Source organism: Glandiceps talaboti, chromosome 15 (assembly GCF_964340395.1).
Source record: "Glandiceps talaboti chromosome 15, keGlaTala1.1, whole genome shotgun sequence".
Classification (NCBI taxonomy): Eukaryota; Metazoa; Hemichordata; class Enteropneusta; family Spengelidae; genus Glandiceps; species Glandiceps talaboti.
Genome location: NC_135563.1, coordinates 17,685,718 through 17,709,848, shown reverse-complemented (window position 1 = coordinate 17,709,848; position 24,131 = coordinate 17,685,718). Strand labels below are relative to the sequence as shown.

The window sequence follows — 24,131 nt, the reverse complement described above, 5'->3', positions numbered from 1 at the left end:
TCTTTTAGAGTGGTTTTTGAAAAATTAAAATAAATATTTCTGAAAAAATTAAAACAAAAATTATGAAAAATGTCATACTTTCGTTATAAACTTAACCAAGATTTCTTACAACTCGCAACACTTTAATTAATGCATTTGTAATGATAGGTCAACTGTAGAGGGTAGTATTCATCGCCAAAAGTCGATTTCTTCACAAAGGTCAAAAAAGGCGAAATTGGGACCGTTTGGACTGCAAAAACGCATTATTGCGTAATAGTTGAAAAATGCGAAATTGGGGCTGTTTGGACTGGTATGTGCAATTCACACACACACACACACACACACACAAGAAAAGACCAACGTGGGGATATTTAAGTGATGACCAGTAGAAATTGCAGCTGTTCATTGAATAATTTCCCATCGCAGATATATATTTCTAAATTTTATGTTTCTGCATTAAAAACCTCTAAAATATTATTTACTTGGAGTTGGACCATGGGCCACTACATACTTCATGTTTTGTTCATTCGCAGCACAACATACTCCAAGCAAGTAACTAACACTAACAGCTGTATTTCACACACAAAACACCACGCACATTCATATATTTCAAAACTCTTTATTCCAGTAACTACCATACTCTACCATTAACACTATTGGTACTTGGCCCATCAAAAGACTACACAAAAAGGTGGAAAAAAGAGCTCTACACATCACAGACTTGGCATGACACAAAATACAAAGTACAACATAACAATAACTAAAATCTATAACTAAACATCTCCATTGTCAATAAATTGATATTTGAATATCAGAAATTTTTTTTTTAATTTTGTAGTGACAAAATACACTGGCAGCGTTGAGATGTGACTAAATGATGTAATGATATCAAACAATACAAACATACTTGTCTAGATTTGTTCATAAATGACAAAAATGTGCTCAAATTCAGGACAAATTTTAACTAGATAAGAGAGAATTTGATACATTTGTAGTTCCACTTCAAGGCTATACTGTAAACCTGAAAATGTTCACTAAATACTTATTTTGCTAATTTCGCTGGAAAAAACCCAATAATATAAGTAGTGACTAAAATGCCTTCTTATGCATGAACACAATGTTACCAGTCTGATAATTAGTAAAAAAATAAGTCTTTGATGAGAACTAGCTGAAGACTAAAATTGCAAAATTTTGTAGGAGTGAAAATATCCAGGTTTACAGTACATGTACATGTTAACTTGATATATTGATGCCTCTCATATAATGCACACATCTTCTGATATATCTTATTAGCAAGAACACAAAACTGGTATGTATTTGATAAATATTTGTGTCTGTGTATACAATAAAACCAACAGGAAACATAGTGTGAAGTTACAAGCATACCGGCATCTATAGATTGATGTAGAGAGGCTCTCAGCTGTCTAAGAGTCATCTTGCATCAAACACAGTTCATAATATTTGCAGCCAAAAAGTAAAAGTATAATTTTTGACAAAGTGTTGATACTTTCTGCAGTTTGTCTGTTGTTTGACAGAAGCAACGTATTTAGAGATCAGACATATGGTAATGTTTTTTTTAAATTCTGAAACTCAGTTTTCCAATTTTTACTACAAAGTAATTCTAGTGAGAAATTAATCAAAACAATTTACTATCCTAAGAATAACTCTAATTATAAGTAAACTTTTACAGAAGATTACTAAAGGAAATTTACATCGCTATTCCAACTACACTGTATATATTGGTGAACTTGTGAAATTACAGTAAGTGTCAAAATCAAGTTGTTCAAAAAACCAACATGAGCCTTTAGCTGTAGTCTGTAGTTGTAATTTTTAATACTGAAGAGTTTATTCTTCGTAAGTGAAGCAAACTGACATTGAGTATGAACTGAAATACTGTACTACAGGGATAATTACAGTTTTCTGTATTACAGCAAAAATGATGTAGGCTTGGTGTTTCACTCATGGAACATTACGTTTTTGACACAAAGATAGACATATTTCAACTACAGACTAACAATAACAGAGACACAATAGCAGGATCCATTGCCTAATCACATTGAACACTGATAAGCATTGCTATTCTTTCACAGTGCAGTAAGAACAGGCTTCTAACGAAATCATTACACATGGAGTTCATGATTACAATTAAACTTGACTACTTCTACATCCCCCACTGTACACACTGTGCATGGCACCTGTGCAATTGTTTCTTTTGCATTAGAAGATGTAAGAGTGTCTGTAAAAAATTATCATGTTACATATTAAGTGAAACACCAAATCAACACTTTAGGAGTGACAATGTGAAATAATAGATTTGGGCCTTGTGTAAGCTACCTAGCAATAATAAGTTGTGTATACTGTGATCAAATACCACAATATTACATGGTCCAAACCATGGCATTGTATACTGACAGTGTACACTTTAATCTAGTGGAGACATGATGTACAACAAATACAGTATTATTAGGATACTCTCTCACAAGTGGCATGATACCAAATTTAATATATGAACATTTGAATTGTGGTTCAACATTTCTTAAAATACAATAAATACAACAACACTTTTAAAAATACAAACACTGTATTGAGGACAATAAACAGTAATAAAGATATTTAGGAACAATAACTTTGAATACTTCTAAAGACTATAAAAAAAAGTGTACATGTGTTTAAAGTAGACTTTAAACTAAGTGACTATATGGACAAGGATTGGGTTTCATTTTGGATTTTTAATTTAAAAAACAACATTGTCTTAGTCTGTGTTTGTCACTTAATACATTACAAAAAGCCAAAAAAAGTGTAAAAAGTTTGTTATTGTACATACAATAACAAACATTTTACACATTTATTATGCTTTGCAATTCATTGAACTGCAAACAAGGACTTGGCATATATTGTTTCACATTGATTTTTCGAGGAGAATGCCATGATAAAATTGCTTTAAAATTTAAAGAATCCAAAAAAAATACCCAATGCTCATCCATATGGCCACTTTAAATATCCGTGTAATAAACATATTTAGCTGTGTGTCATATCGTCATCTAACTTCAAAGTAATAACCATCTTTAGTTGTGTGTCATATCATCTTCTAAGAAGTCCTTGGCTTGTTCTTTGGTCACTGTATCAATGTGACTCACCTAGAATAAAGATGGAAGTGTGATTGAGTCAAGTATTCTTACAATTACACCAAGCAAGGACTGATTCTAAATTTCACTACAAAATGGAATAAAGGGTTGAGGAAATCTATGTAACAGATAATAAGTTTTTTTAGTGAAGCATTTTTATATAAGTTGGGAGCTATGTCATTCTATGAAAAATTAATAAACGTGAATGGGCTCCATCCTATGCATTCGTCCGTTTATAATTTCATTGGGATAAAACATATAATAACATAGCACTCTATCATACCAGATGTCCTAGTAAAGTTTGGGAAGTTAGTAAGGAAAGTTCATAAATCAATTATGATATTGTAATCTATTTGGTTGCATACAGGGTGATAATTTGACAGTGATTGTACCACCTCCTGATTTAAAATTGACAGCCCTTGATTTTAAATTGATGGCAGGGTTTTTGGTAAGCTATCAACCAATGGCCGAATAGTCTGCTACTGTCCTATGGCCTTCTACTTTGAAATATTTACTCAATATTTATCACCTTATGTTTATGTAACTGAAAGATAAATTTTCCACAGAAGAATGTGTGTGGATAGTGTATGCATGTAATGTTTGCTATAAGACTATTCCAACACACATTTAGACTATTCTGTATCTTCTGTAAACTTTAATAATTTCAGCTTCATTGCTGCTCAACAGCTGATTGACCCCTACCCTAAAAACTAAGTGAAAACTCTGGACAGAAATTATTACCAGCGACATGTTTTACAGGTAATGTTTTACACATGCCTTACGGTTGTACACAACAACTCTCTTCCTAATGCAGACACTTGGTAACTGTGACATGTAGATCTTAATTCTTTCCATTGAACTCATTTCCCAATCTATGAACACTTGGTAGCTAGAATCATTCACTAACCTTATTACGGAAACGAACACCATAGAATTTATCAGCTGACTCCAGGAGTTCAGGTCGGAATGTTGTTGTGATAAACTGAGCATCTTCTGCTAAACCATGGATCATATCTGGTAAAGAAAAGTCATAAATAAAAATACTTTATGTTTATATTACATCCATTGAGAGTGAATTGTACTACTGGGTATTATAGATTTTTCATGCAAAAGACTCCCTAGGCCAAGGACTTTTGCCACTACAAAGTAGGATCTTGCAGTACTCTAAAATTAGAAATATTTAAATCACAATCACATCACATGATTTAATTTAAATATATCTAATTATGTATTCAACCAATGAGGTTCTATGTATGGATGGATTTCATGCCCATAGAGAGTGTTTAGACTTGAGGATGGCAAGTGAAATTCAAAAATTGAAAATGTCAGCCGTCCCTCACGACTACAGGTGGGTCAGGTCAGTGATAACATAAGGATAACAGTTTGAATATAGTGTCTTTGTCTAAGTTTCTATCCATCATATTACTTACCTGCTACAGCTTTTCTATGCTGTGCATCTAAAGCAGAGTCTATTTCATCAAACAGGTAGAACGGAGCAGGGTCACATTTCTGTATGGCAAATATCAAGGTCAAAGCTACCAATGATTTCTGCCCTCCAGACAGCTGCTGCATTTCACGAGTCTCCCCAGCTTTACCAGAAAATGACACCTAATACAGAAATTGTTGGAGTTTAATAAGTAATGTATTACACATGCTACTGGTACAATTTTTCATAGCAAAGACGGTGTAAACTCTATCATGACAAAAAATAATATTGTGGCCCAAAATATAGATTTCAAATCGAGTACATGCTTCAATATTATGAACAATCCACTATGACAAACTAAAATTGAGTATGTGCTTATGAACAATTTCACCATAACAAACTAATATGTTATACTTCCTTATGCAGATGTTGCATAAAAGTGCATGCCTTCAGAAATCTGCCTACAAGTTACTCTATTTACATTGTCCATAGACATCCAAGTAGCTTTCACTGAAAATGGCAATCTGATGAAATATGTGAAACATAGTACTAAACACAGCCTACCTTGATGCCAACACCAGTAAACTGTTCTACCAATGGTGTACCAGCGGGAGGACCTCCAGATTCACTATCAAACTGTGAAATATATCAACATTGTCTGTTATGATATGATACTAACAGTATCAACAGTTATGATATGATCAACCTTTTAGACACATTGTCTGTTAGGATACTAATAGTAACAAAAGTTACAATATGACCAACTTTTTAGACACATCTCTCAATGGCTTTGAATGTAGAAATATTCAATTACTGGGATATTCAGCAGTGTGGGCCGCTATTAAAGTAAATTTGATGTGCCACTGACACATGACAGTTTCTTGTAACCTGCCAAAATTTGGTGTTCCCCTATCATGATAGTTTTAACCATTTTGCCCCACAACAGCAAATTTTGTCTTTTTATAAGACCTTATAACTATGTTGGCCTTGCAACAAACAAATCAATTTCTAAAAAAACAGATTTTAACATTGGCACCAATGACATGTAGTGAAATCTAGCCCATCAATTCATATCACCTTAAGATATTTATAAACATCATTGGCAATTGAACATAAAATAGTATTTGATTCATACATACCTCCTGTGAGGATTGGTCAATGTCACCTTTCTTCATTACTAATGTAGCGTGACCACCAGGTACTAACAACTGAAACACTTCACTGAAATACTTAGACACTTGCTTGAATGTCAGCTGTATGGCTTCATATTTCCTGTGTTCCAATACAGTCATCAATTGTGTGATAGCCTGTAATCAAAACAATACTTATATATTACCATGGTAACAGTCATCAACTGTGATCGTCAGGCCAGTATGCAAAACAATGTGTATTACCATGGCAACAGTGTTATCAACTATGTGACAGCCTGTAACCAAAATTTATGTATACCATAGCAACACAAATAATCAGTTGAGCGATAGCCTGTCATTAAACCATGCATGTGTATTACCATGGCAACACATTCACTGGCATAAAGACAAGCCTCTAAACAAAAATGAAATTTTGTTTAACCAAGGCAACATGCACTTGCTAACTGACCGTACCAAAGCAAGAAGAAATGATATATTACCATAGCAATACAAAAGTCACAAGTTTCGATTGGAAGCTGAAACTTGTGTGGGTTGAAACTTAAGGAATTGGTTATATGAAAGACACTCCCTGAACTTGCATTTTTTTAATGAAGTGGCTCCATGTCCTCACCTCATGGCCTTTGTCCAACTCTTCTTTACGTTTGATAAGTTTCTCTTTCTGGTCTGAGAAATTGACAAACTGGTCCAGAGCTTTCTTGTTGACGTGACTGTACTTCTTCAACTCTGCATTACATTGTTCTAATTTCTTGAACAGTTGTTTGAGAGATAAGTTGTTGTACTTTTCAAAGGCATCACTAGGTAAAGAACCAAGTTCACGAATCTTACGCATACATTCTTCTTTCTGAAATATCAAACAGAAAAATTCACTTTAAAAAATGGAGTAGATTGAGATTGTGTAATATTATATCACTAAAGAATGGTATCCTAACTATTTACTTAGATGTTATTCCCCAATGTTTTTCTTCATTCAGTCGAGGAAAATACGAGTGATCTAAGGGGCTTTGTCACTATGAGTCACTAGATGAGTAGTGACAATCCTTAGGTCATGCGCATTTTCTGTGAATGAAGAAAATTTTTGGAGAATAACATATAATTATACCAGCGCCAGTAATATCAAAGAAAAACTGAGGAAAGTAATGACAATTTTGAATGTTTTGACTCAAATTTTGAACACAGCAGAACCAGTGATGTAGACACATGTTGTTGTGATATAGATGCATGCTGCCGTGATGTAGAACAACCAGTATATATATTCTATTTTTTTTTGTTCAACTTGGCTCATGCATGGTATAATATAAATTATTTGGATATCTAAACTTTGCTTTCTGAATGAAACATACCTTTTTCAACAGAAGGCTTTGTTTGTTGGTCATCTTTTCTAATTCCTTTGTGTCGTCCTGAATTCTATCCAGGTGGTCTTTTTCTTGTCCTTTCCATTCCTCCAGTTCTCCAAGTAACTCTCTTTTCATATCTACCATTCCTTCACTTTGTTTTTCAATTTCTGTCAAGCAAACAAATATTTTACATTTTAGATTTCTGTCCAATAATAAACAAACAATGCTTGTTTTAATTCTTGTTACCTGTAATAGACTTTTACTACCTTCTGTGTCATAAAAAAAAGTCATTTTTGATCAACACACAATGACATTCATATGCTACACATGCACTTGAGATTAAGTCGACAGTGTTCTATTTTGACTCACTAACACTGTAAAATGAGGTAAAACGCTATTGTAGTTACCGAGAAGTGATTCACAATTGTTCAAAACTCAAATATATTAATTTGCTTTTTGTACATATTGTAGAGCAGATCAAGGTGGTACCTGATTCCTCTTTCTACCAGGGGGGTGGGGGTGGGGGGAGGTGTTTGTACACAAAAACTACAAGGTGGGGAGAAGAACAGGATTTTAATGAGTGAATAACATATAATAAATTTAAAAATCATATTCATACAAGTGGACAAACAGTGAAAACACTAGCTGTATGCAGTTTACCAAAGTATACTTTGGGTATAAAACAACATTTTCAAGTATGATATAAGTCAAATTTTATTAGTATTTTTGTAATCAGACAATGTTGTGTCCATGAAATCAACAAGTTATGTAACACTATCTGTACTTTCCTGTACTTCATGAAATTTACAAAAAGTCATGTGAGAATATGAAAAGCACAAAAACAGGCACTGACCATCAATTCTTGATTTGTTTTCATCTATATTTGAACAAACGGCTTGAAGCTCAATTGTTGTTGTATCCAGTTTTTGTCGTTTGTCTTCAGCTGATATATCCTGCAAATCCTGTAACCAACAATATCATTCACTTTTGTTGCTTGAATATCTATTTCATCAACTGATCACAAACTTATCAGTGGCAAGTCTATGTTATGAAATCATTAGACATGTTTCCACAAAACCCTGTACATTGATGAGATTTGCTGGAATTCAAGGAACTACAAATCATAGGATATTTCACTTAGGCAGAACAAAAAAAAACAAAACGTGTTTCTGGTAACATGGCCTCAGAAAATAAGGGTTGGTAGGCCAGGATTTTATTTTACTTTATTTCATCTTTTCAGTTGTTTTTATTTTTGAAAAATATTGCTTTGACCCAAAAATGAACAAACTGTCAGTCAGAATACCCTTTCTGTGATAGTTTGACTAAATATGTACAAACATCACTGGGGAAAGAAAACAGGCGTCCATACAGTTTTTTCTATTTGGCCTTACTATGCTCCATTGAAATCAAGAATATAAAAGCCACTTACCTGAAGGAGACGCTCTCTTTTCCGCATGAGATTATTAGACAAGAGATTTTCAAGCTTGTTTTTCTGTCCCTCCAACTGTAAAATAAATGTTTCTGATTTTAGTAGTAATACATACCAAACCAAGGCACTATTATATTTTCACTTGTGGCTATTTACTAACAATTTTGAATGCTTAAAGTATAATGAATTCCAATTTCAACAAGTTTTCTCTAATTTGTTGAAATACTATGGAAATGAATAACATCTGCCTTTATATATTGTTCATGATCATCAACATAATGTACAGCGGCAAGTAATTTCAAATAATCAGAGGCCTAGATCATTGGTTTCAAGTCAACCTTACAATCATTATAGATGCATTTGTGTACATGAATAACACAGCTCTATCCCAATGTACCTGAGTCTGGAGACATCAGTGTTTGTACATGTACAGTATTACCACAGATGGTAAGCAGGTAGAATTCTCCAGCCATGTTACCTGGTTTCCTCCACCAAAATCATGGTACAATGTGTAGGAGCTGTCACAAATTAATACCTTACTTCCCACTTTCTGTTTGCAGGGTTCCCAAACTCTGTACCAAACACACTGATTGAAGAATACACAAACAGAAATCCCAAAACTATGACAATTTACTCACCTTAATTCTCTGATTCATGGTATCTTTGTTCTGTTGTGTTAAATCTTTGATTTCATCGTTCAACGCATCCACTTCTTTCTGTTCAGTGACACTGAGTTGTGATAACAGATCAGTTCCCATTTCCTCTTCTAGTGACTGTAAGGTACTCTTCATGGCTTCCAAGTTACTCTTTAAACTGTTCAATCGTCTCTCTTTAGGTTGCAATGACCTCTGAATGACTTGACTCTCTTCTCTTTGAATTCGAAGATCACTCCTCATTTGTTCAAATATATCTCTGTTGAAGAGGTCAAAGGTAAACATGCAAGTCAAAGGTCAACATTTAGAACAAATGACTGCATATGTCTATACTAACATGGTAAAAGGTGCAAAAGTTGAAGATAACAAGATGGAGGTAAAATAATTGTGAACACATTACTCAATGGTTACTTTTCCGTCTTTGTACTCAAAATATTATATGAGAATGTGGATTAGAGCCAACAGGATCTCATTTCCTTCACTATCCTATAAAATATACTAGCCTTGAATATCAGAGAGTAACACCAACTGAAATGACTGTACCGGGTAACCTCTTAACAACAAAGTCATAGGAAGAAATGACAAGGTTATCTATAATGGAGTATAGTGAAGCGTGTACTCAATTTGAAGTTTAGTGGACAAGAAAGGTTGTTTGTTATTACAGAAAGTCACTATAATAGCATTTGTTATGGAGCGTTTACAGTTTAATAACATTTACAACTGCAGAGGATTGACTTCTAAGGAACAATTTTAATACAGACATAACTATATATGTATTAATCCACTATTCACTGAAGAGAGGGCGATATCTTTCCCATCTAGATTGTACTTGCATGTTGTCAGTCCCTTTTTAATTTTTGCCCAGATAGAGCCTTACCATCAATGATGATGTTTTTTTTTCTAATCTGGCCATGTAGATTCAAGAAATACACACTCAGCCAGGTCCTGGGAAACAGAATAAAATAATAGAACCATCGCAATCAAGGGTACTGTTAGATTTTAGACATACTTACTTATTCTTTCTGTTCTTAGTTTCTAGTTTCTGCATGTCACTCATTATAGCAGTAATTTCAACTTCAATTTTCTGCAACTTGGCTCGGTGTTCTTCATACTGCTGTTCCTGTTGTTCAGCCTTTTCTCTCAAATCAATGATACCACGTTGCATTTCAACACGTGATTTCCTTGTGTCATAGTATCCCCCAGTCAAAGCACCTCGTCGACTCACTTGGTCCCCTGAAACATATACATCAGTAATCTAAATACAATCTGCTAAAACTCTGTCACTCTCAGCATGTCTGATAAATATTACTATCGGTAGAATAAGTTCCCCTCCCAAATCCAACACCACCATTACTCAGATGGAACAAATTTATAAGATAGCTCTAACCCTTCTATTATGTTGGGCTGTCAATGTCACTCTGTACTTCCTTCCCTAGAACATTTATTTTATTGCAGATTCCATCAAGTACCAAAAAAAACAGAATTTCTTATTAATTAAACAGGGTGGACAACTCCTGAACTTTAAAGGTAGCTTGAATGTTATGCATTGGTTCTTACCTTCTAGTGTAACACAATCCAGTCCATGGGTCCTGGCAAACTGAGATGCAACATCCATACTTCGGCATACCAAGGTTTTACCAAAGACATGTTTAAAAGCCATGTCAAACATTTCCTCATAGGCTAACTTACTGATCATGGGCAGGGCATCCTAAAACAGATAAAGTACATATGATGTCTAAATTTGAAGACTAATGCATCAACTTACAATTACAAAGCCCACCCTTCAAAATCCTGTCTTTCTTTGAAACTGCAATTTGAAGCCAATACAATTTTTTTGCAATATAGTCAATTTTCCTGTTCCAACATAGGTAGGCTTGTTTGTTTATTACATTTGAAATAACATTTTCAAGTCAAAAGATGGAAAGACACGTTGATCTCTTTAACTGTAAGTGATTTTACTGAACAACAGACTAAATGCCATCACTGACAGACAAGAGTTTTACTGGTAAACTCAGAGTACGGTCAGGTGACAATCATCCCCCTGTGTAGCATATGCAACCCCTTGCATGTACAGAATATAAGGCATGTCATTGTATGGGGAGACACACAATGCATCTTGAACCCAACAAAGGGTCTATAAGCAACACATATCAACCCCATTCATATGACCACATTAAAACTATAACTTACCGGTGACTCTGGGTAGGTAGTGTCTCTAACATTGAGTTTATTGAGTGGCATAAAGTTGACTTCACCAGCCATATGTTGTTTGTTCATTTCTGTCAGTACTTTTGTAGCGATGAGATCAGATGCAACAATGTGATGAAACAACCTGTAATCAAAACAATAAAAGTCACACATGAAATACTTACATGTATTAAAGTTTACGTCTATTCTCTTTTGTACAAGTACTAGTATACGGAAGTTATATATTTTGCAAATTACTGTGAAATAAGTTTGTAGACAAAACTTTGTCGAGCTTGAGATGCCAACATGACAAACCAGTGCTGCATATGAAAATATAATAGTTTATTTCACACATGAATGTAGTATATTACATGTAGATGGAAGCAACTGAATATATCACTCCCTTCAACTGGTGACAAGGTGTGATTTTGGCGACTGTTTTAATGCACCTATTTGTGAATCTGACTACCGGTACAAGTGTATATACAGCCCATGACCTTAATGCTGCACTCGCTGCAACTGATGTATTTTTTGAAACTGCTTTGTTGAATAGTATTAAAATTATAAAATACTTATTGCCTGGTCTTATTCTGGCACTAGTAGATGTCACATGACCCATCATGCTGTTATGTAGCAACTATTTCAGCCCTCATGGTAAAAGACATCTACTAGTGCCCTCACAGACGGGTAAGTGTATAGTATGATTACTGACTATTCTGACAAGTTACATGGACTGATGTACTTACCTGTTACCAGCTGTTACTTCTACACATGTGTTAAACTTTGGTGGGATTTGGAAATTTTCAATCATTAAGCCATAGTAACCATTGAGGATCTCTGGATTGACTTTCTTTCGACGGAAAGTATCCATAACCCTTCTGACACTGTCAATACCATTTAGAACGGCCTGTTGGTGGAACAAATACACACAAGTAAATATAGACTTTCTCTATGGTAAATCACAAACGTTCTGATTACGTCACCTTTCATACGATATGACATAATTTCATGTATTCCTATATACATGTAATCTAGCTGCTAGACCCTCGGGCTAAAAAATGACCAGAGGTTGCATAGCACCAAAGGTGCTGTTGAGGGCTTGCCCAACCTGGAGCTGCACACCAGAGGACAGGTACAGTCGTCCTTTGCTTTTGTTCGGCAACCTTCCGAGTACAGATCCAAGGTCTTACTTCAAGACTACTAATCAAGTTTGGCAGATAGAGTGACTGATTACAATGACACTGACATACCTTTCCAATCATGGATCTCAGATTTTGTTCTTTCTTGTGTAATTCTTCCTTGGTATTGCTCATTTCTTGTTGCAATGTGTTTTCTTGCCTCCAAAGCAAACTGGAGAAACAAATCAATGCATACACATGTATAAATAGTCTAGTCAAACAAAGTAAGGTATTGTGATGTGGTCATAAATAGCACTATCTATCACAAGTGAACAAGACTGTTTGCAGTTGAAAGCTCTCAGCTTATCAACAGTGCCCTCTATCATGAGTGAACAAGACCCTTTGCTGTTGAAAGCGCTTGTTCATCAACAGCACCCTCTATCATGAGCGAACAAGACTGACTGTTTGCAGTCAAAAGCTCTCAGCTGATCAAAAGCATGTTGTGTGTATTGGTTAAAAGTTAGTATTCAAAATAAGGCCAAAATAACAGCTAAATACACCACATGAATCTCAACAAGGTTACATGTAAATGTGATAAGGTTACATGTAAATTTTCACATGCTGACACACTAATATGAAGAAGTCTACCTCTTGAACTGTGGTTAAATTCATAACTTCTTAAAACTTACTTCCTCTCATTTTGGAGATCATCTTTCTTCTTCTTCATACCATAATGCTGTTTATTCATACCCTCTACATTGTCTTTCATTTGTTCTATATCCATGTTTAGTTTCTGCATCTTGGCTTCAAGTTCTTCATTCTTTTTATAATCAGCAGCAATGTCCTCCTGCAGTCTTGATATCTGTTGAACAACAAAACCACGGAAAGTTAATATGAAATCATGCAAGTTTTTATATTCTACAGTGTCTTTCCACAGTGACACTATGCTCTAAGTGTTACGATTATTACCCTTGGCACAAACTTAAAGCAGCACCTTTTATTTATACTCGCCCAACTCTCTGGGTAGCATACTATCCATTGCGTCCTCTATAAGTACATTTTATAATACTTTGCAAAACCTAAGTTCTACCAGGTCCCCGATTATACAGCTGGTTGACTGTCACAATCGTGGTTCAAATCTTACCCAAGGACTCACTTTACCTGATTGTCTTTATCTCTGATGGATTTGTTCAGAGATCTAAGTTCTTTTTTAATCCAGTCATCCCTTTGTTCACGTGTGCGGAATTGGTTTTTACGACCTTGCTTTGCAAACAGCTCTGTTCTTCTTTGCTCACACATGCCTAACCTATGAAACAACAGACAACAAATATCTATTATCTCTCCGAAAGTGTATGTACACAGTTCATGACAACATGTTCGTCTCCATACATGTAGCACAAGAATCCGACAGTTCATCGATTCATATACAATATCCAACATTTCCTCCACATTAATTTCAAAACATCTTTCTTTCATTCTTGTCAATACTTGGAAGGATTGAGGCATCTGTTTATTCTTACCTGACAGTGCAATGTTCTTCACTTTTCTGTAGTTCTTCAAATTGAGGCAAGATATCATCAAGTTCTGTTTGTTTCTTACTGATTTCACCGTCTAGTTTTGTAAGTTGGTTTTCGATTTTCATCTAATTTACAATAAGAATAAGAATCAGAATCAGAATCACTTCACTTAACTTGGAAATCAAAATGGCAGCTCTAGCCAATACATTAGATTTGATATAAGGCAATGTTTGTAGCAATGTAGTGATTTCATGATTTGACTATGTTGTGTACAATGGGTAACACACACACAAAATACCGACCTGATCAGATAAACATGTAGCTGAGTGAATGGTGTCACTTTGTAGTATCAACATCAATATGTGTGTGTGATCCCTCACTGTGCCAGACAAACTTGAAGCTGTGTGCATTAGTGTCATTTGTAGTATCAACATCAATATGTGTGTGTGATCCCTCACTGTGCCAGACAAACTTGAAGCTGTGTGCATTAGTGTCATTTGTAGTATCAACATCAATATGTGTGTGTGATCCCTCACTGTGCCAGACAAACTTGAAGCTGTGTGCATTAGTGTCACTTTGTAGTATCAACATCAATATGTGTGTGTGATCCCTCACTGTGCCAGACAAACTTGAAGCTGTGTGCATTAGTGTCATTTGTAGTATCAACATCAATATGTGTGTGTGATCCCTCACTATGCCAGACAAACTGACATCACTGACATGACAGCCTGGTCTTTTCTTATATCCTACTTTTATCATTTGATGAGGTTACCACATTGTGTAGTACAGCTAACACAAACATAACAAATATTTTTTTCTAGAACATATTCATTTGTTGGGGTGGTCGAAGTGCAGTATAGCAGACACAAACATGACAACCTGGTCTTTCCCTACAACAAAGTCATATCATTTTTGTCTCTCTGTACATCAAGGTTGCACTGACCTTGGAATCCTTGTCTCCATGAACTTCATCTTGTAAGTCTTTTACGTCTAACTCTAATTTGGCTCTTTTCTTCAACAAATCTTGTCTTTCATTATTCATCTGATCTTTCTCCTCTGCTATAGCATGAAGTCGACTTGCTATATCTCGCATCTCTTTTTGTATTCTCTGTAATGCCAATGTAAAGTCACAGTTAGTATATTTCAACATACTGTATGGCTACGTTTGTACTTCATTTCATACAATTCTACTTCACAAGAATGAGGATCTTCTTCATCGGAAAGCACAAACATATAGCCACATTGAATAAAACCTTTTACAGATTACTTAGCTTATAGTAATAATAAGTTCTTGTTCCAAATCAAGGGTGCTAATATTTTACATGTACAAGTAACGTTTCACCTACTCACAGTAAAGCCAGCAAACAGACAGTTGACAATGTCTATCAACCTGAACAGGACTGGGTAGGTAAAATTGTTGTTATTAACTTCATCCAACCCAAACTTGTTTTCACTTTGCATGGATGCGTCACTTAGGTGTTCTAAATAAATTGAAGTTAAAAAGACACAAACCTTGGTTTTACTTGCAGCTGCCTCATGCATGTCTCGTAGATGCTTGGATCGCTCTCCACTATTTTCTCTCCTCTCTGCCAACTGTAATAAGAATAAAGAATGAATGAATCTTTTGTTTATCTTCAGATTGTTTTAAAACTTATGAAAACACAAAGTGAAATACAAACTTTAATAAAAGGCTGGAGAATGAATGAATGAACTTTTTTATATTTTCAATTTATTTTTCATTTTTTATGTAAAGTCAGTGTAATACCTGACTGATGTGACACTTCTAAAATATAACACAAGGATGGCGAGTGAATAAACTTTCTGATCTATCTTCAATGTATTTATTTCAGAACTTGAATAATTTGACGGAATGGCATTTTCAAGTATATCAGAAGCAACGACAATGTAATAAGTGATCGTGTGTGTTAGCTAGAGGTATTTCCACGGAAAAAAACATTCGGACATATTCAGCTGAAGTAAATCTAGCACAGAAATAAACATGTTTGTAGTAATACAAGAGACAGACTAACTACTTACACCATCCAGTTTCTTTCTTGTGTCTGTTAATTCATGGTTATGAATAGTGTACTCCAAAGACCTGTAAAACATGTCATACAAACACATTGATTAGTGGAGGACACATGTTCTACTTCTGTTGTTTCTGAGTATTTTCATAACACATTATTATCCCACTACACTTGTTTTGCCAATAAGGATGAAATTACAATCTTTGATCTTTATTTTGTAAATATCCATTCTGATAATTTTTGTGTCTGTACATCTTTAAATTCTACTTGAACGCAGTATGTACCTCGTAAATAAACTATTGTAATATTCGTTGGTACTTTGTTCAGGAAAGGTCGGGGGCTGGGGGCGCGCTAATAAACATAAATACACGCTGGATGTGGTTTATGTATGTATGTAGTTACTCAATAAAGCTAGCTTCGTGAGTTGGCCTGGCGTTTCTTCAACAAAGATAAAACCTAGCGTGCTAAGAGAATCTAACCTTCTCATCTTATCCCATTTCTGATACTGTTTCAATTCTTCTTTCTCTTCTTCAAGTGTCTGCAATCTCTCCTCTATATACTTCAGCAGGTCTTCAATCTTATCTCGTTTGCCCTCTGTCAATGTACACATACATACATATCATTACTACATGCTCAACATACACTGGATATCATACCATTGTTTCAGATTGGATCATTTGGGATATTGGTCAGGAAAGTGCAGCTTGATATAAAATATGTAGTAGTACCTCATCAAAACTACAACTACAGTATATGATGATTCTATCATATTTGGCAACCTATCTGGATGAAAATCATAATTATAAAATTGACATTAGCTGTACAAATCAAAGCAGGCTGCAGCTATAAAAACTAATTACAATCCCACCGTTCTTACATTTGCTTACCTGATGTAAAGATAGTCAGAGTTGTTCAAATCTCTCGACAGTAGCATCGACTTTCCATATTTTAATGGTAACATTTTGTATATTTGACTAATATTTGATTCAATAACTGTTATGCATAACTGTGGACATTAGTACCTTTGGAATGAGAAGTTATTGGCTCAGCCTCCTATGTTGGGTGGATAGATAACACCATATACCAAAGTCCTGTTAACTGCTCATCGTCTACTCTAAGTGACAATACCTCTAATGACACTCACATTTTCCCAGTTAAAACACTAAGAAAAGTATTGGGCAATGCTATCCAATCATTAATTTCACCATTTATACATTTTACTTGGAAATCTAAATTCATAAAGGATTACTAAATTATTATGTCACCTGTTTCTTTAAGGATGGTGTGACTCTCTGATTTTCTTTCATCATATACTCGTGTACCAGCTACTTCTCTTAACAGCTTCAAACGATGAGAATCAGGAGCAGTGGCCATTTGATTAATCTAAATAAATAAATAAATAAATAAATAAATAAATAAATAAATACAAACATAAACACTTGTCACATAAAATCAACATTTCAGTGGATTTCATACATTTCACAATAAATGTCACAATAGAATATAAATACACAAATACCAACAACCATAAACTTATGTATAAAAGGAGAGGAGCATATACTCCTAATGCTTGTGCTCACAAAATCATCTCACCTTTTCTAAAGAAATGGAACCCCCCCCCCCCACCCCTCATTCCATATGTAACATAAATGGTAATGGATTGCAATGTAAACATTGCTCTTTTGAGAACTGGAATGTAACATGACATGTATACACTTTACAAATAACACCCAATAAAAAAACCTTAAATTACAAAAAAAAAAAAAAAATCATCTCACCTTTCCCTGTTTCACAATATAATAAGGGTTACTTCTTGAGAAGCCAGCACTCTCCAACAAGTTCATCACATCAGTCTTCCTGTAAATTCAAATAACACAAACAAGATCAATTTATGTGGACAATTACCTCAGCCAGCTGGCAGCTAATTAGGTTCTAGTATTCATAAAATAAATGTTGGGTTCTTATATAGCGCTTTCACAGTCCGTGCTCAAAGCGCTTTACAATTATTACCCCTGGCTTGGATCAGAATGGCACAATGGCCCTTTAGTCTTCCTCAACTCCCCGGGAGCATACATATATGCAAAACATAACTTCAAGTCAGTTGAATTGGCAGAAATGTAATTAAACTTCATGAGTAAATGTGCTACAACATTTGCCCAATACATTTTGTATTTTAAAATGGCCAGGGTTTCAATCTCAGGTTCTCACATTAGTATTATGTCATCAATGGAGCCATTTAGGACTACACAGGGTAATTCATTTGTCCTGGCCAATGTTTTCTAAGGCTCTGACAGTGTGCTGGACCAACTGATTTCTATGACTGACAGGCAACTGTTTTTCATCAATATATAAATTAAGAGATATTAATTATCGCTTTTCTTTACTTTTACATGATAATGAACTTACGTGACCATCTTCTTATCGAGAAAGTACTGATCTTTCTTGGACCCAATAACACGACGTAAAACCACCTCTTCTTTGTCTATCTAGAATATCAACAAAGCAAACGTCATATGTTTAACTTATTTTAACTTATTGTGCAGCGCTTTTGAATATTTTCTTTTAAATAGAGGAAGCGCTTTAGAAATGAAATAAATGTTAAATGTTAAATGTTTATTGTACCCATCATGTTCAATTTCTGACACACTCTTTCAGTGACCTTACTTAAGGTCACACATACATCAAAGATCATAAATGTTAACAAAGCAACACAAAGGCAAGAAAGGTTCTGTCAATAAAATCACAGATCTATACTTACTGGCAATCTGTTATCAGAGTTGTCAAAGATAATCTCAACAAATGCTGAAATCACCCTGGGTCCTGTACCCTCGTGAAGCAAAGCCTGCCTCTGTTCTGGTCGAAGATTACTGAATTCATCACTGAGGACAAACTGGATGGCTATTGATAAGATAAAACATACACACACACATAAATAATCCTTTATATTTTCATATTTTATATACTCTTTCCATAATAGTCAACTTTATGACCTCTGTGTGACATTGGAGTAAAGACACACCAAACACAACAAACATACATGTACTGAAATTCTCAATACATTTTTTGTATGATTATCACATTATGGTTGTCTTTTATTTTATACCAGAAAATCTTAAATTCTATTTTAAAGTGGAATTTTTTAATCAATATAGACCACACAGGAATGAGAAAGGTGTTAAAAGTAATATATCTTAGGTTTCATTAACTCACCATAAAAGAAGTTACTTTTGCCTGATCCATTTCTTCCAACTGTAAATAAAAGGCAAGTATTGTTGAATTATTTTAACCAGAATATCAATAGGTGATGTGGATGTACATAATTTCTAGTAAAGAGGCTAGAAATATAACTAAGACCCCCTACCCACCCCTACCCCACATCAAACAAAAAACATTCTTAGGACATTACTTTACCCGGTTTTACTAGATTCAGAACTTAGTAAACCTAAGTAAAGTAATGTCCTAAGAGTATCATACAGAGGTTATCTTTGATGAGGTACATTGTTGATAGGGAACCTTGTATCATTACTAACATATTTTTTATTACAATTTACATCAAAAACACAATGGTCATACCAATATGTTCTTTTGTTTTAGAAACACATTAGTGTTAATAAAATAATGATAGCACTAGAATTTTATTTCAATCCTTATATTTCATTAACTACAGGTAGTTTGTGTCAACTCATCTTGATCATACGTACAATAGTAATACAAATAATACTTGACCTACCAATCACATTGTGCTTAGAACTGAATGGGTCAACTTCTGTCTGATCCCTGTAACTTCGAAACCCTTGGATGGTGACCTGGGCAAAAAAAAATGAAACATGAAAAATCATATATTAACTAATCACAACTTTTAAGAAATACATTCTTCATGTAAAGATGCTGCTAACCAAAGCCTACTTAAAATTATGGATAAACACTTATTTTCAAATTTGCATCATTCCTGTTACACACTAATTAGCTAGCTCAACCCCTATAAGTTGCAAAATAGTGATAACTATGAAAATTTCAAAATTACATGTTATGCATATATCATTGATTCCGCTATAAATTCTAAAATGTCAATATATCATTAACGTTCATACACATGTAGCAGCCCAAAGTGTTTAACAACTAAACAATAATTTATGATACAAGTTCACTGCATGATGCAACTTGCATCTTTATCATAATATCAATCACAACAGTAACTATTTGGCATATGCAGTAAGCCAGGAACGGCTTCCTTTTCAAGACACTTCAGGTATTACTTTCGACCAGAGAAGCGTGGACTCAAGTCAACGGTATAATACAATATTTGCAGAAGGCCATCGTGTTGTTTGTCCGCAGTACTAAAGTACTGTACCATTACAAGCCTTGCAAGTAACGTGGAATCGTGGATCAGTGTTGTTGTTGATGCATGCCATGATAAAGCCTATATTAAACTTTAAAATGATATCTTTCCATTATCGAATTAAAACGTCCATCAAATCCTAAGCATACATATAAGGTAAAACGAACATAACACGTGTCATAAGTCGTTTTGGTATACAGAGCTGGCCAAAAGTAGAAGAGAACTACATCAATCTCAATGTAGCTTTTGCTTACTCGATGGAGTCGATATGGACGATAACGCTTTTGTTCAACACATGCCATATAATCTGAATAATAAACCATGTGCACCTTACCTGCTTAATGTACATCGTACTGTAAGTTAGAAAAGATAACAAATTATCAAATTTTTACATCCACTTGGACGAAATCTGCTTTAAACGACGACGGCATCGAATTAATAGCAGGGTCCAAATAACAATCGTCTCCTTCCGTCCGTCTGTCCTCAATATGGCGCCCTCTGCGTTAGTGCTTTGTGTTTTGGCGGGATAAAAAAATGGAGATTTCTTTTGTTCTTATCGTCGTACCGAATGAGTTATTTTCATCGATCATGTTGTCTCATTGTACTGTGATATCGAGTTGTCGAAATTTGTACAGAATATTCGATAGATACTGCATAAACTATATCCAGAGACGATTTTAATGCTTAGCTTGCGGTATGCTCAGTTTGCAATACAAAATTTGAATAAAGTAAGAACCACTTCTGTCATCAGCGGCGGGGAATTAGCTCACATGGTAGAGCGCTCGCTTAGCATGCGAGAGGTACCGGGATCGATGCCCGGATTCTCCAGATATCCTTTTTTCCCCCCTTCTATATTGTTAGTGTACATTCCACTCTAATTGTTCTCTGTTTTTTCTCACTTCCCTCATCTCAAGTTACATTTTTTGCCACTCAAACTCCTAGGCATTAGCGATATACCATTTTAGTTATCAATATTGGCATTCTTTAATATGCAATGGAAATCAAAGTATGTTTTATCCATATATAAATGAGTGATCATTTTATACATAGGAAATATGTAGTTATTTTTGTTGCATTTTAATGTTAACGTTGATATTGAATTGATGTGTTACACTTTGTTTTCATGCAAGTGTTGATATTTCTCTGTGCTTTTGCCTTGTTTATAATAAGCAAAACCCTGTGGTTCCAATTAATAAAGTGACTGCTGACTGCAATGTGAATTGTTCAACGATTTTATTGTCTTTGAAATAAATGAAACATTTAAAAAAAAAACTTGTTTAAATAAGAAAAATTCTGTTGGTGGATTGTTTTACATGTTACAAATAAATGAATTACCAATTCTTATAAGTATCCATTTCAACATTCTGTTGCATACTCATACTTATGCAGTTGACCAAAAATATTCATCAGCTTGGTAGTTCAAATGAATTACAAACATTACAATGCACAAGTATACAGTTCAACATTTTTTTAGTATTGACCTTTTGATCAAAGTCAGATGCTCAACATCAAACTACCTGGCATCTACAATCGGCTGATCATACTGCCACCTAGAGGCCAACAGTAACTAGGGGAATTTGTCATTCTGATGAGGATCATGAAACAAGGTAGATTGCAGCTCAATGCATGCGATGCTAAAAAGTTGAAACTAATATTCGTGTGCATCAAAACCTTTGTAATGTACATTAAATTCGTTGCTGTGGAAACAAATTAATATACATTCTTTCTTACTACTCTGGTTTCAGATAGATATAAACAAAACTATTGTTGTTCAATGTAGTAGATTAATCAAGTTGGTGATAACAGACTACCTTTGTGATCAAGACAGTGTAAACATTGGAAGTCTCCAAAAATATACACTGCAAGGTCATTAGAAATGCCACCCTACTGTGAGTACAATGAAACCAACACATTCAATAGCTTATAATCAACAAATCACAACAATAGCTTTAGTTTGTGTTTTAATCTTATCAAACCAAAACCCAAAACCTTGATTGAGAGTATACCTATTCAGTTGACTATTCTCAACCAATGACAGTACTTCACTTTCCACTTTAGTTCAAATCAACACCAGCTCCTAACTGATAAGTGAAAGTGAATGAAACCATAGACCCTCCACCCACTATAAGTTAGATCATGTTGTCTCATTGTACTGGGATATTGAGTTGTCAAAACTGGTACAGAATTGTGGATAGAAATTCTATACCAACTGTATCCAAAAACGACTTAATGGCAATAATGCCTACCCAAATAATATGTTAAACTATAGGGTGGAGGGTCTGTGATGAAACCAATACCAAGTTTTAGTAAATTTACATTTGCATCACCATAATACTGATACAAAGAAAGTACATGAAAACAAAATGGCAGTATACATGATTAGTGCAATGAGTTTTCCCTGGTAACTTGTCAAGTACATTTGGCTTCAAATCTTAAAATATTCACATCAAATACGCTTTGATAAATCTTACACCTGTGTTTATATCAAAGTGGCCATATGGATTAGAAACTGATATCAACTTTTATATATTATATTTTTTAAACTAAATTTTATTTGAAGAGGATTAACAATCATACTGATAAACCTGGATAGCCAAATGCTAGTCTTCCCCAGGTCTCTCTATACAAACATTGAGAAAAAATAAAATTTGGATGTAACTTTACTCTGTCTTCCTATTTGAAAAAAAAATAATGTGAAACAATACAGCCCAAGTCTAGATCTGCATTTGTAACTCAAATTGTAAAACACAAAATAATGTGTAAAAAGTTCATTATTGTATTTGTATGTACTGGGAGTGATTTGTAAACAAACCTTTTCACACTTTTCCCCAAGTTTTAATTTAAATTCAAAGTTTTTCCTTATCAATATTCAATCCATATGGCCACTTTATAACACACATACTAAATAGTGTAGTTTTCATTACTACCAGTACCCTCAGACCACTTATTCTTTTTAGTGGTCTGAGCAGTACCTAGTTTTTCCAGTTCATTTCAGTTGTTCCAAAAATCACCCTGAGTTAACATGATCAAAGGTAAAAAATATAAAATTAAATGCTAAATGTTTCATTGCCACTTTCAGTTAAATGAAAAACATAACAGATTTTTCATGTTCTCTCAGGTGCAATGCGAGTTGTAATGCTATAAACAAGAGTAAGTATTACTCTGGTAATTGAGCTTCTGTTTAGTAAGATAGACACAAACTTAAACTATTGTAGCAACATGTTGATACAACAGTGATAAGCTATTGAATGGATGTTAGTCTAAGTAGGGAGGTGTCTGCAGAGTTTTATGGACAGAGTTCCATGAACTAGCACTGCACTGTTTTAGTACTTCCAATGTTTACACTATCTGGATCACAGGGTGGTCAGAATTGCACAACAGAGGAACTGCTATGACCCATGTGGGTAATCTACAACACTGAAGAACGGATACATTTAGTTTATGCCTATCTTAGTAAACCAAATGTTCGATTACCAGAGTCGTATATTGGCTATATGTGTATACATTGTATTGGATTTTCTACCATCTACATATATACTGAAATAATGTATGACTGTATTTAGGAAATAAATTGAAACCCAGATAATATGTTAAACCTTTATTCAAAACATTTACATCTTGAACTGTAAAGTTTGGCAAAAAAAAAAGAGTTGTTTGGTCACTTTCTACTTAGATTCATCTCTTCATCCTGAAGTCAGATCTTGAGATTTGATGCCATAGATAGCATCTAGAGTACTTTCTACTTTGGGCTGAGGGAGCCCTGATTGTACTTGTGCGTAAGTTTTGGAGAATTTGAAATGAAAGTTACTTGATATGAGCTTGTAGACAGACAGATAAATCTACAAG

At 34.4% G+C, this 24,131-nt stretch overlaps 1 protein-coding gene and 1 non-coding gene across 2 annotated transcripts; one reads left to right on the top strand and one right to left on the bottom strand.

Annotated features, from left to right (window-relative positions):
• Positions 1-601: 601 nt before the first annotated feature.
• Positions 602-20,757, bottom strand: LOC144446098 (structural maintenance of chromosomes protein 3-like). Its single transcript, XM_078135804.1, has 29 exons — positions 20,620-20,757; positions 19,677-19,752; positions 19,157-19,195; positions 18,705-18,844; positions 18,353-18,432; positions 17,725-17,803; positions 17,212-17,329; positions 16,426-16,540; positions 15,957-16,017; positions 15,432-15,512; positions 14,863-15,027; positions 13,923-14,044; positions 13,564-13,708; positions 13,092-13,264; positions 12,535-12,634; positions 12,031-12,191; positions 11,288-11,429; positions 10,655-10,805; positions 10,111-10,330; positions 9,083-9,356; positions 8,445-8,519; positions 7,869-7,977; positions 7,022-7,182; positions 6,292-6,522; positions 5,670-5,837; positions 5,095-5,166; positions 4,535-4,712; positions 4,012-4,118; positions 602-3,116 (listed from the first exon to the last, which is right to left on the bottom strand). Exons 1-29 carry the CDS (start codon positions 20,632-20,634, stop codon positions 3,045-3,047), a joined length of 3,630 nt encoding a protein of 1,209 aa, XP_077991930.1. The 5' UTR covers positions 20,635-20,757; the 3' UTR covers positions 602-3,044.
• Positions 20,758-21,040: 283 nt separating this feature from the next.
• On the top strand, positions 21,041-21,113 carry Trnaa-agc (transfer RNA alanine (anticodon AGC)). The gene has a single exon. It is a non-coding gene; the product is annotated as a tRNA-Ala (tRNA).
• Positions 21,114-24,131: the final 3,018 nt, after the last annotated feature.

Bases quoted from the DNA above. Each gene is read 5' to 3' on its own strand.
- LOC144446098 (XM_078135804.1), bottom strand. The intron at 19,196-19,676 runs GTAGGTCAAGTA...TTTTATTTACAG, and splicing joins TTCTAAGCACAATGTGATTG to TTGGAAGAAATGGATCAGGC. The intron at 10,331-10,654 runs GTAAGAACCAAT...TATATGTTTCAG, and splicing joins GGATTGTGTTACACTAGAAG to GGGACCAAGTGAGTCGACGA.